General features: G+C 33.2%; 3 protein-coding genes across 4 annotated transcripts; 1 reads left to right on the top strand and 2 right to left on the bottom strand.

Annotated features, from left to right (window-relative positions):
- The first annotated feature begins 417 nt into the window (after positions 1-417).
- LOC140863956 (protein NOI4) lies at positions 418-2,358 on the top strand. Its single transcript, XM_073267774.1, has 3 exons — positions 418-539; positions 1,469-1,660; positions 2,104-2,358. Exons 1-3 carry the CDS (start codon positions 534-536, stop codon positions 2,125-2,127), a joined length of 222 nt encoding a protein of 73 aa, XP_073123875.1. The 5' UTR covers positions 418-533; the 3' UTR covers positions 2,128-2,358.
- A 239-nt stretch (positions 2,359-2,597) lies between these two features.
- Positions 2,598-4,178, bottom strand: LOC140863955 (transmembrane emp24 domain-containing protein p24beta2-like). 2 transcript variants are annotated; one of them, XM_073267773.1, is made up of 5 exons: positions 4,108-4,178; positions 3,724-3,930; positions 3,180-3,366; positions 2,981-3,088; positions 2,598-2,860 (listed from the first exon to the last, which is right to left on the bottom strand). In XM_073267773.1, the coding sequence occupies exons 2-5, from the start codon at positions 3,928-3,930 to the stop codon at positions 2,727-2,729; spliced, it is 636 nt and encodes a 211-aa protein (XP_073123874.1). In that variant the 5' UTR covers positions 4,108-4,178; the 3' UTR covers positions 2,598-2,726. The 2 variants fall into 2 exon arrangements, with proteins under 2 accessions (XP_073123874.1, XP_073123873.1); XM_073267772.1 differs by having other exon boundaries at positions 4,052-4,128.
- Positions 4,179-4,745: 567 nt separating this feature from the next.
- Positions 4,746-8,678, bottom strand: LOC140864270 (cellulose synthase-like protein E6). Its single transcript, XM_073268345.1, has 8 exons — positions 8,335-8,678; positions 7,428-7,746; positions 7,197-7,337; positions 6,967-7,098; positions 6,606-6,818; positions 6,156-6,380; positions 5,713-6,060; positions 4,746-5,509 (listed from the first exon to the last, which is right to left on the bottom strand). The coding sequence occupies exons 1-8, from the start codon at positions 8,616-8,618 to the stop codon at positions 4,970-4,972; spliced, it is 2,202 nt and encodes a 733-aa protein (XP_073124446.1). The 5' UTR covers positions 8,619-8,678; the 3' UTR covers positions 4,746-4,969.
- Positions 8,679-13,016: the final 4,338 nt, after the last annotated feature.

Genomic DNA, 13,016 nt, shown 5'->3' with positions numbered 1-13,016 from the left:
AAATGTCTTTTTTTTAGTCATATAGTAACGATTTTTTTTTGGTCTTAAATATATAAACGTATACTATATTTAATAAAAATTTTAATATATATTTATTAACTTGGTGTTGAAAAATGTAAAATTGTTTTTTGAATGAATTAAATATGAATAAAATGGAGAGATTGTATATAATTTTTTTTCAATTATTTTTAAATTTGTGTACAAAGAAAAAAACAAACCTATATCATCGAAAGGAGAACATCATTTACATTAAATATTATGCAGATAATTACATTAATCTTATTTTGTTGTTTTTTTAATTTATTTATGTATATGCTGCCAGAAGGCTATTTCATTTTATATTGTATTATTACTTAAATATTTGATAAAACAAATTAAATCGCGCAAATATTCCCCACACACTTATATATGGGTGTAGACTTGGTCTGCATAGAATCCCTCTCTCTCGTTCTCTCTCCCCAGCTTCGGATCGGGTCGGGTCTTTTTTTTTTTTTTTTTTTTTTTTTGGGAAAAGTATCGCTTCTTGAGGATTCATGTCGGTATGTATTCGTTCTTTTGTTGATTCTTTGATTCCAAGTTCCGATTTTGAAGAATCGGTTTACGTGATTTTGATTTTTTTTTAAATGCGCATATCATTTTCGTGTTTTGGGAATTTCGTGTTTCGATGGCATGATCGATCCCTTGATTTTGTGGGTCATGCCTTTTGAAGATATCTTGATTTTGACCTATATTGAAGCAGTCCCGTTTTTTGTGATTGGGTGCATGCTGTTTTTTGGAGTGGTTTGAACTGATGTGTTGTAAATCGTTTTATCTTTAATATGGTGATGATTTTAAAGAAAGACATAAGGAAACTATTTGTATTATTGAATAGATAATTATACCTTTGCTGATGTAAACTTTCCCTGTCACAGATTTGAAAGGGGGGAAAAAAAAAAGAAGCAAACTCATTGGTGGAGATAATTTTTTGAGTGTTATCCGTTCTCGAAGTATCGTTGTTCGTGGCTAATTTTATTTTAAATTGAAGTTTTTAAGCTCCTCTGATTGTATTTGATTATGGTGGTATTTGTATGCCGCGTGATGTAATCAAGATTGAAATTTCCTAATTTTTTTTTAATTATAGTTGTGTTTCAGGACAAATACCATTCAGTTGGCAGTTTCTTAAGTTGAAATTTTGCTTCTAGAATCCCCATTGATGGGAATAAACTGCAATTACTTACCTGTTGTCCAATGGGAATGTTTTGAAAGTCTTGATGATAGTGAATAAGTGGTTGTACGCCAAAATTATTTCCAATTTGGTTTTATTCCAAGTTGATGATTTTTATAAACTGTTTTTAATGTGTTGATTTTGTTTGGATTCACCAAGTTAGAATCTTTAAAAGTTAATATTGTTGGTAACTTCTGTAGGCCTTTGGTGGTTTCATGTATCCTCTAATTGATGTCTATCGACTGTTATGTTTACCATTTTTAGGAAAAGGGTCGGCCATTGCCAAAGTTTGGTGAATGGGATGTTAATGACCCAGCTTCAGCAGAAGGTTTTACTGTAATATTTAACAAGGCCAGGGATGAGAAGAAGACTGGTGGGAAGCCAGAGTCTCCTACAAAGATGGCTATAAATGCAAAGCATGGCATGGATGGAGGGGAACCTTTAAAACCTCAGGGTGTAAGTTTTACTATATTTACTTCAGTATTGACTAGTTAGAGTGTGTGTAATAATGTGAGAGGACTCAAAAATAATTACACGAACAAGAGAGTCAGAGTGAAGGGGACAATTTCTCATCCTTAGCATCGAGCGATAAAATTTTGAACCTTTCCCACTGGGGAGTGACTGTCCTCCTTGCTCGAAAAAGAACTTGTATTTTCAGCTTGTTTGCAATCTATCCGGTGAGCCAAGGTACTGAAGAAAAAAGGATAAGCTTCACTTCCCTGATTTAATTTTCTCAGTTAACACGGAGGAAAAGAACAATCGTCTTTATTTCTTGATTTCAAATGTTGCATTTAGAGGTCGAAGTATTGCCTTCATTGCTTTCATTTACAAAAAACTTGTAAATCTGAATTTTATCTGGTGTTAACTTCCTAGAACTTATTTGACTCCTCTGTCTGCAGAAAAAATGGTTTTGCTGTATGTAGAGCCCAAGCCCTATCGCCACCAGGTTTACATATATAAATATAAACATAGGAGTGCATATTCATTCGTGAATAGTCCTGTAAACACTTTCAAATTGTTGCTGCTGCGTGTATCAGCCGCCATGCCATGGCGTTACATTTTGCACTGTAAAAAATCTGTGGTGTTGGGTAATGAAATATGAATAACTTATAAACCCATCTCTGTACAATGTTTGATGTTTGCTTTTGCTGTCATTATTCTTGTAAAGCATTTGTGTCCTTTTTTTTTGTTGTTGCACAGATCAATGTTTGTCATTTATATTACACCTGGTGGATATCCAGTTAGTGTTTGGATCATATGAGGTGCATCTAATCGATTTAGCATAGTGTGTGATTTGAAACCACTGCATCTGCATGGAAATTATGCGCCGTGGAGACCATAAAGTGGCTACAAAAATGCATAAATGATAAATGAAAGAATGTAGAACCAGGGAAGCAGCCAGCAAGTTTCAATGCTACAAATATCAACATTCTAGTAGAGGATAAATCTGATTTGGTATCAGGCTTTGAAAATTTAAATTAAGAGATGTAGTTCAAAATCAAGAATCCTTGTTGCACAATGCTTAAACTCTAGATGCCCCTAACTTTTTCTCAAACAGACGACGCATAATGTAGACTTGCAAAATGCTAGCTCCAACCAAAACTGCCGATTCAAATATAGCTTTGTGAACTGCTCCTCTCCCCATTTTCTTGGTCACTGCGTTTATCAGATCAGAAAGAAGGTTATAGTTCTGCCAAGATTCTAAAGATCTATTCTCACTTATATAATCAAAATTGATTCTCAGCTCACATAACAACATGAAACATGGTGACTTACCAGTTGACTGACGATAGTTCTGTGCCTGCAACCAATGCTGCTCATACTGAACATTATACAAGGCTTCCTCCAACTTCCCAATATGCTCAAATAGAGGCTTGAAGTGTTCTGCAATTATAAAACCAAATTCTTTTAAGTCCCAACTTTAACATCACAAATTCATCAACTAGATTAAGGGCAAAAACAAAGAGACAATAACCATCTTTAGCATGCTCATCATGGTACAAGAAATGGTTGGCGTGCACGTCGAAGTCCATGCTTTGATGATATGGAGATTTGTTCGTGAAACAAAAGCGATAAACTCCTTTAGTATAAGCCACAAAGTCGTGCTTGTCGCTCGACTTGTCTCGAATATCATGGACTTGTTCACCATTTGGTCCCTTCACCTGATTATTCCATAAATTCAGCACGTCAAATTAATCTGAATTCAGAAAACATTCTCAAATAACTTAAAGTTTGTCTCTTTATCCCAGTACTAAATCACCTATGTGGTTGAAGGATAACACATTGATTTATTTTCTTTGTCCGATGTTTGACTTAAGTTTTACAAATGATTAGTGTCATGCACAATTATCTAATCCAAGTATATTAATTTAAAATTTTTATATTATTAATCAATTATCATGCAATCCATGAACCAATCGATGTCCTTAATGTATTCACGACATTTACACTCTATTGACGAAATCGTTAAAGATATAAAGATGATAAATCAATATAAATTAACGGGATGATGATGTTACCACAAGATCAACGCCCTCGCTGTAACGCCAAGAGCGGTCTGGATTAAGCACCACAAACGAAAAGCGCACCGTCTCCCCATACTCCACCTTGTGAGAGAAGCATTCCTCCCTCTCTAAAATAAATCTTATCCCCATTGCGCCGCCTAAATTCACCAGAATAACCGCCAGCGCCGCAGCCGCAGCCGCCGCCGCCGTCGGATGCCTCATCTGTCTCCCAAATTCAAAGAATTCATCAAAATATTTTTCTTTTTGGAGAGGAAAATCAATCAACAACGAAAACAAACAACATTGGAGGAATTTAAAAAAAATAAAAACAGATTCTCGCTACCTTTACTTTTATCAATCAATCAAATCAAAATGCAAAAATTTTCAACAAATACTCACTGTGAGTCAAAAAGTCGGGACTTTGTTCGCACTCGAGTTTTACTTCTAGGATGCTGTAATTTCATTCGACGTTCCATACGTGCAATGGCCAATAGCAGTCTCACACGTCATAATTAAATCAAATAATATCAAAATGTTTTTTTAAGGAAATAAATTAGGTAATATATGAAAATAAGTTGGTCACAGAATAGAATAAGGGTAAATAAACATACAAAAAATAAAAATATTTATTTTTAGAACAAATCAGAATATAAATATATCAAAATTCGTCTCTTTGATTCTATAAATTTGAATCTAACTAATTCTGTGTGATATGATGTACATATGATATATTATGGATATTTTCATATGACCATAGATTTTGTTCCCTTTCTGTAAAATTATTTGACGAAAAATTGTTATATATAGGAAATCTTAATTATATTTTATAAATATTCGTCTCGATGAGATATGAATTTGTATAGTTAATGAGATATGAGTCTGTATAGTCCGTGCTAATATAGAAATATGTAAACCACCCAAATTGCATTAGGAAAATAATTTGCATTGGAAAAATAATCATGTTTATTCTTCCAACTCGAACACACGTCACTCATGCGATACGCCCTAAATGATTCACACTACTGCTACTAGCAATATATATAATTATCTACAATAAACATAACCAAATGGTCAGTCGAATCCAAAGTTATAGATTATAGCTTTTGCGTTTTTCTTTTTCTTTTTTTTTTTTTTTTCAGGGGTACACTTTTGTGTATTTCATACATTACATCTGAAATGCTACAGGAGGTATTTAAATTCTATTATACAACACGATATTCCACATATTTGATCCTTACAAGAAAGCCAAAACATATTCAGGTTAAAACACTGGAATCAGGCATGCTGCAGATGCCACAACAATGGATTTAAACAGAACTGAAGTTGGGATTTTCCCCTTGTCACTTCTCAAGAACAGTGCTTCATACACTGGTAGATTCAGCAGAGCCAACAAGCCACAAAGAGTTATCTGTGGCACAAACTTTTCCAACGTCCCCGAGTCGAAAACGATGATCTTGACACCCCATCCAAAGCTGAAAAGGTTCAACAATGCGAGCGTTGAAATGATGACAAACATGATGGATGGGCTCCCGAACTCCATGGTTTCTTGCTCGTACCTCTTCTGCACGTCATCATCGGCTACCTTAGCGGTGACAACGAATGACGTCTCAGAGAGGCCTAACTGCCTAAAAATTGTGTCAAAAAAGGCGAAGAAATATGAAGTTGTACGCCTTATGAGCCACATTCTTTGATAGTTCCACCAGCCCTTCAGGCTGTCACCACACATTAGGTCTTCAAATAAGTTGTAGATCGTGTAAGCAATGGAAACATAAGCATAAGGGGCAAACCAAAAGCTCGACACCTGATGCATTCATGAAAGTTAACCATTAGAGGTAGTAGCAACTTGATGGTTTTTCAAGTTGCTAAGAAACAAGCACTTAACAAACAGATGCATCATGCATGTGAACGCCTAGAGATATCAAGAACCTTGAGGAACACGTTCACCGATCAATAGGTAACTTAATGAATCTGTGTGGAATAGATAAATAGTGTTTCTACTCATACCTCAGGGAACAAGGGCATTTCATGAAGCAAGCAAAGAGCAGGGATGATCACATAACCCAAAGTTGGCAATGAAACTGGCGCCCAGAGAAGGTAAATACAGTATCCCATTTGGGCACCCAACGATATTCTGCCACGGCCATAAACAAAGGGACAGTACTTGGAGAAGAAGATCTGAAACATGCCTTCAGCCCATCTCTTGAACTGAACAAGAGCTATATCCAAGGTAATTGGAGCAACGCCCAAAAAGGCGCTCTTGATCGGATTGTAATACACTGGTTTCCATCCCCTGCATTGGATTGTTAGGCCCGTCACTATATCCTCAACTGGACATCCATAGACCAATCCCATCTGTATATGTTAATCCATATATCAAAATTAGTTGGGATTTGTATGAAAGATTTTGTGTCTATGCAAGCTCGCATATGTAAATAAAAGATCCAAACCTCTTTCCCCCACAGAGTTCCTTTCTCATAGCTACAGTTTGCTAAAACTTTGGATGCTTCCTCCAATTCTTCAACTGTTCTGCCTTTCTTGTTGTCATCGGCATTGTTCCATTCAGTTCTATGATCCTCGGAATACTTCTTTCCAGAAAGGCTTTCCCTTCTATGGAAGCATCCTGTACCGATATACAGAGCCCCACCGAAACCATCCAAACCCGAAAGCTCGAACTTCAAAAGAAATTAGGAAAGGTTATAGTCCACCATTTTGATTTCCAAAACAAAATAGGAAAATATTTTGCCATTCTTCCCGCGGAATCGTCGGGTTTATGAAATTGATTCGAATTAAAAAGGGTGTCCTTTAGTTCAAATACCCTTTGGTTCAACATTTACAACTTACATTATCCAACATATGATTAGAACTTCAAAAAGGAAATAAAAAAGGGTACGGCATACTTCATTTGTTGCATAGGCAACATTTGCATATATATCATTTTTAGTGATGTTGCTGTAGCGTTGAGGATGCTGGACATAGGATATCGATTTTCCTTGTTTTTCATCTAAAAAGAAGCATAATGCATCTTGTATAGCATCCGGATCATTCGCATACATATCACAGTCAAGATTGAGAATGATTGGTGCATTGCTGATTTCTGATGACACTCTAATCTGCAAAGAAAAAATGGAACTGGTGATTGCTTACAATAACAGAACCTTATTGCCATAATTTTCGTGGTTAGTTCATTCAACAATAATTTCAAATTTTCCGGTTCAACCTAGACCTGGAAGCAGGAACTCCTAAAGAAAACTTATTTACCAACGCATTCATCGATCCAGCCTTGAAGTTATGTGCCCATCCAGGTTTCTTTTCCCGCGACAAGTACACCAGTGTGGGCAATCTGTTTCCTTCAATGTCAACTGAGTTGGGGTTCCATCCATCTATCAGAATCTGATACTCAGACGTGACAAGATTTCAAGTTAGTTTTTCATCGGTAACGGAAAGAAAAATAAACTAAACTGTATAGTATCGAATACTGTGGAGATCACCTGCACAATAGATTGATGATCTTGTTTTGTGACCTTGTTATCCCACTCTGAGAACCCTTTGTGTTGATCCTTAATTTCTTTAGGAATGAAACTCTTTTCAGCTGCGGAATCGATTCGGCGTTTCATATCTACGTACAGTTCCTAAAGCAAAGGAAAAACAACAATTTTCACACTCTCATCCCTGCCAATCATCTTTAGTTCTTGTTTCATTAAGCACAGAGCTGAATTCACCTTAATGCTAGTCCATTCTTGCTTGAAATTTGACTTGTTTGCGTCAATCTTCTGAGAAAAATAGACTTCAGGGGCCCTTGGCTCCACATTGTACTTCTTGCAGAAAGGTATCCAGTGCTTGGAAAACTTAGAGACCTCAAATAGAGCATAGAATGTTAATTCCGAACCACCATCATCCGACAGGTAAAGGCTCAGTTTTTCAGATGGATGATTGTATGAAATGAGTGAAAGAACCGTGTTGATCACCAACGATGGTGGTTCCAATATGGGATCAGCTGTGCATACATATATATCGACCCCCGGAATCTTGTCGGCATAACTAAAACATCCATGATTGCAGTTCAAAGACAAATTAACAAAGGAGTCGACAAGATTAGCCATAGCAGGCAACAAGATAAGAAAATTGGAGCAAACAATATGATTCTTGGTTTTCCAAAGAAAGGGGGGAACACTATGTAAGATCCAAGTGTAGAACTTATTGAGATGAGCAAATAGGATCCCCAAACTATTTCGCTATACACCCAGATGAATCTGTGTGTTTGACGAGAGAGTAGATGGAGCATTTTGGCACCAAGACTTCTAATTTTAGCACCCAAAACAAAAAAAGAAAATTGATTTAATTTGGAGAAAAATAAGTCAACTTCCCTCTCCACACCCTAGATTACAAACTTTAGTATCCAAGAACTTATCTTCCACCAATCACAGATAGTTAGGCAGACTACAAAACTAGCTAGCTTGCTACCGAACTAGAACGAACTTCCATTTCTCAGAAAAAAAAAAAAAAAAACATTCACAGAAAACAATCAGAAATAGAACTAAAATATGTCAGCAATAAAGTTCAATCCTTGGCAAGTTCTACTGCGTGAAATCTTGAAATACAAGAGATTATTGGACCCAAAGTTATCACCTTGCAGATAGCTTCTCCTTAAAGGGTCTCCGATAAACAACATGCCATCGTCCAGACTGAGTGATAATCCAGTATAAACCGAACAGAAGCTCGGAAAAGAACATCCCAATCCAAGCATATCTACCAGCTTCTCCTGTTCTTGGGATGTGAACCAATCTATATATCCATATCAAGATTATCCCAACAAGTATCGTCGAAGAAAAGAGCTTGTAAAGACCTCTGCCTTTCGCCACTCTGGTCTCGAACAAAGTAGCTGCAGTTTCTTCTCCATTAATGGCAGCCATTGCCTCACGAGCTTGCGATGGTTATAACCAAACAAACAGTCTCGACTCTCCCCACTGTTTTTTTTTTCCTTTTGAAAGGTCTAGTTTGATATGTAACCTTGACTGGTATTTATATTTTATTAGATTTCTTTTTTTTTTTTGGTTGAATATTTTATTAGATATTCACTAATATATAATATTATTTGATGGTTATCGAATTTTTTGCTTTTTATTTGATAGCGTATACATTATTTTTTTTAAGTAGTTTTGGTCCAACTACTCCTTTAGCAATGATCAGGCCAGGTTGTTAATGGTGCATATAGTTACGTTAAACGAAATTGACGTGATTGAGTCGATAATTTGATTTATAAATTTCAAATGATATTTATCTTAAAATATTTGAAATCCACTACAATTAATATTGAAATTACATGACTTATTAATATGACATTGAATTTTGTTAATTCAAACTAGTCAATAATCCGAAATCAATGGATTTGAATATATCATCTCAAATACATCTATTCAACATGACCTTGATTAATTTAAGTAAAACTAATGAAGAAATGAAACATCGCCTTTGTCCTTATTATTTTGAATGATTCAAATTTACAAATAGAAAATTCACATAGTATAGATATAAATAAGCACATGCCTTTCCAAACTAGCCGATCTAATAACGTGCTATGTAGTCTAAACTTATCGCAATTTAAAAATATATAAATTAGTTTAGCAGATTATGAAATTATGATATATGGGTAATGTTCAAACTAATTAAGGACTCAGTCCAACTGTGTCTAATTTTATTTAATAATTATTTATTGGATACTTTATAAACACCTCTAAATTCAAAAAAAACATCAGAAGGATTAAAGCCTATGAAAGTGGTCTGCGCTAAAAAAAAAAAATATATGATCAAAATAAAAACATACAAGGTATATGACTAAAAACACAAATTCACTATTTTTTTGCAAAAATATTGTTCAAATACATATTTTAACTTTTTCCACTTATAAAATAAAACATTTTTAAAGTAATTATATATCTTTACTATATATCTTTTGTATATTATAATTGATAAACTCATTAGAGTAACTAACTTTGATCATTTTAATAGATTTCCAAATTTATCCTTATAATTCTTTCAAATATATTCAATGATTAAAAGGTAAAATGTAATTTAGGATTAAAAAACTCCCACATCTTATCCCCACTATCCCACTATCTTAATTTTTAATTATTATTTTTATAAAATTATATTATGTGCACATGCAATGCATGTGCTTAGGGTACTAGTATTTAATAATTGTTAAATACCTTAAACTAACTATTTTGTCCAAATTAATGTTTAGACTAATTTACCCTTTATTAAAAATTTAATCACATATATCCAATTTAACGACTATTAGATGAATTTTTTAAAAAAAATTTCAGAATATTCTAATCCCAAAAATAGTGGGAAATTAGTTGATTTTTTCTCATCTCGTGAACGTTCTACCCCCACTACCCACATTCTCTGCTTCTCTTCATCGTGCAGTTCTTTCTTCTATTTTTATTTTCTCTTCCGTCCAAATTACTCTTCCTCATTCACAGTCATTTGATCTTATCTTCAGGTATCTATAATTCTCATATTCTTATAACCCGTCAGATTTATCTCTTTATTTTTTTTTTACTAACAATTTGTGTTGAACTCTCCAGATTGACGAATAATACAAAAAATTTATGCTCGAGTGTTGAAATTGTTACTCTGACGTTGAGTGTTCGAATTGTAGCAAACAACAGGCCTTGGCTTTGGACAGATTGTCCAGTTAAATTATGTTTTCGTCCATAGTTTTGCTCTATTTTTTGTCGTTTAAATCACACACGCAACATGTATACACCGTGACTAATCCAAATAATCCGTATGTCTTGATAGTTTTTTAAACTACCCATTAGAATATGTCCCCGTCGAGTTCTTTTTGGCTTTTGCATGGTCGGAACTCGGAACTGCCACATGGTGGGACAAATTAAGTCAGAAAATACACACTCTTGTTATTATTTTGAGTAATTATTATTAGGAATATGCTATGTGTACATAAAGTTGTACACAGGAGATTACACAATTTATGTCCAAAATCTCTCCAACGGGATCTTAATTAAAATCTCACGATATTTTGCTAATTTTTCCAATTCTTCTACTAATCCAACGTCTCAGAAGATCTGCTCATTGATTCATTTCCATCTTTCCATTCCTCTCGTTTCCATTTTTCGTGTGACCGTTCATCTTCCGGCCAGTAATCTCTTCGTCTCCGGCAACCTCCTTGATGTCTGACCCAGGTAATTTTAGTATCTCCAATCTGATTTCTACTTCATGTTCACATATTTAAATTGGAAATAATAACAAAATAAAAGTATCTATATTGATTTATGATGAAGAAACAACGAGGATTTAATATCTAACCAAAACTAACCCCTCTCCGAATTAAAGACTATAATCCTAAAAAATATTTAGTTAAAGCAAGACATGTAATTGTATATGAAAAGTAATAATTTCTTAAAGAATTTTCAGATAAAAAAAATATTTAATAGTTGTGTGTACAACTCTATGTACAACTCTATGTATACATAGCATGGCCCTTATTATTATTAGTTACTCTAGTATTTAATTTTTATTGACAGTAAAGATAAATATTTATTTTGTTCAAATAAATAATGTACGGTGAGTTTTATAGCTAATTGCACCAACTACTTTTAAATAATACATATATATGTATAAACTATTACAAAATTGTCTCATGTGTCAATTTTTGTTTAATCGAATTTTTTCGACTCGACTCGTAAAAAATTATTACTTATATATAAAAAATTTAATATTTATTACATATATAGATCGCGTTGAATTGTCTCACAAGAGACTTATTTTTTAATAAAATATATAAAAGACATAGATCCTCATAAACAATATTGATAAACTAATGCGTATTTAATTTTTTTTTAAAAAAAATCAAATATTGCATTTCCATGTTGTAAAAACTCAAGGACATTTACGTGAGTTTTGAAAACACAAGGTTTAAAATAAATTTAATCTCTTGTAAGGTTTTTTTTTGGGTTAATTGTCAATCACTCCCTTAACCAATTTATAACTTATTTATAAATCCCTACATAAATAAAACTTACTTTCAACTCCCTAGAGAGAGAAACTTTTGTTTATAAATACCAATTATACCCTTATCTCTTAAAATTCTTTAAAAAAGATGAGAGAATGGATAATAAAAACAAAACCAATCCAAATAGTATATATATAAAAAATTCAAATTAAAATCAAAGAACATAAACTATATCATATACATGCTTATGTTGATACAGGAGCAAGTATGTGTTTAGAAAGCAAACATATACTTTCAAATCATTATTGGAAAAAATATGATAAAGGATTAAAAGTTCGAATAGTAGATGGATCAATAATCATGCTTGATACAGTAGCAGAAAAATTAAAAATAGAAATTGAGAAAACAAAATTTGTAATACCCATTATATACCAAATAGAATCAGGAATGGACATTATAATAGGAAATAACTTTTTAAGAGAATATCTTCCTTTTACACAATTTGAAAATCACATAACTTTAAACAAAGGATCATCAATGATTTATATTCCTAAAATACGAACAGCATTTCGTGTAGAAAATGAAGGATTTACAAAGAATTTTTATAAACGAAATACAAATCCAATAGAACTAAAAATAAAAAATATTTTAACAATTAATCATGAAAAATAAATCATGAAGAAATTTCATTATATTTGTTCTGAAAATCCTCAGGACAAAATTAAGAAAAGAAAACAATTCATTGCTTCAATAAAACTTAAAGTGTCACAATCCGTGAAGCACCAAAAAGATGCAACATGGATGATGTAAAAATATTCGAAAAAGAGGTTCAAGAATTAATAAAACTTAAGATAATCATCCCAAGCAAGAGTCCACACTCTTCATCAGCCTTTTATGTCAGTAAGAAAGACACTGATAAGAAAAGAATGGTAATTGATTATCGAAAAATGAATAATACAGCAATTATGGATGGATATTACATCCCAAACAAAAATGATTTACTATCTTATATAGGAGGAATGAAATATTTCTCCAGTTTAGATTGTAAATAAGGATTCTGGAAAATTCAGCTAGAACCACAAACACAATTACTTGCATCATTCAGTTGTCCAAAAGGACAGTATCAATGGACTGTATTACCTTTCGGACTTAAACAAGCAGCAGGTATCTTTCAAAGATATATGGATGAATCTTTTAAATCATATGTAGATTTTTGTTGTGTTTATATAGATGACATATTAATTTATTCAAAAACACTAGATCAACATTATAAAGACCTCATGACAGTATTAGATATTTGTCATAAAGATGGAATTATACTTTTTGAAAAGAA

Source organism: Henckelia pumila, chromosome 4, assembly GCF_033568475.1.
Source record: "Henckelia pumila isolate YLH828 chromosome 4, ASM3356847v2, whole genome shotgun sequence".
Lineage (NCBI taxonomy): Eukaryota > Viridiplantae > Streptophyta > Magnoliopsida > Lamiales > Gesneriaceae > Henckelia > Henckelia pumila.
This window is presented reverse-complemented; position numbering and strand designations above follow the sequence as displayed.

Bases quoted from the DNA above. Each gene is read 5' to 3' on its own strand.
- LOC140863956 (XM_073267774.1), top strand. The intron at 1,661-2,103 runs GTAAGTTTTACT...CTCTGTCTGCAG, and splicing joins AACCTTTAAAACCTCAGGGT to AAAAAATGGTTTTGCTGTAT.
- LOC140864270 (XM_073268345.1), bottom strand. From the start codon at position 8,618: ATGGCTGCCATTAATGGAGAAGAAACTGCAGCTACTTTGTTCGAGACC. The intron at 7,747-8,334 runs GTGATAACTTTG...TGGATGTTTTAG, and splicing joins AAGGAGAAGCTATCTGCAAG to TTATGCCGACAAGATTCCGG. The intron at 6,061-6,155 runs GTTTGGATCTTT...TAACATATACAG, and splicing joins GAACTCTGTGGGGGAAAGAG to ATGGGATTGGTCTATGGATG.
- LOC140863955 (XM_073267773.1), bottom strand. From the start codon at position 3,930: ATGAGGCATCCGACGGCGGCGGCGGCTGCGGCTGCGGCGCTGGCGGTT. The intron at 3,089-3,179 runs GTTATTGTCTCT...TTATAATTGCAG, and splicing joins TGATGAGCATGCTAAAGATG to AACACTTCAAGCCTCTATTT. The intron at 2,861-2,980 runs GTAAGTCACCAT...TGATAAACGCAG, and splicing joins GAACTATCGTCAGTCAACTG to TGACCAAGAAAATGGGGAGA.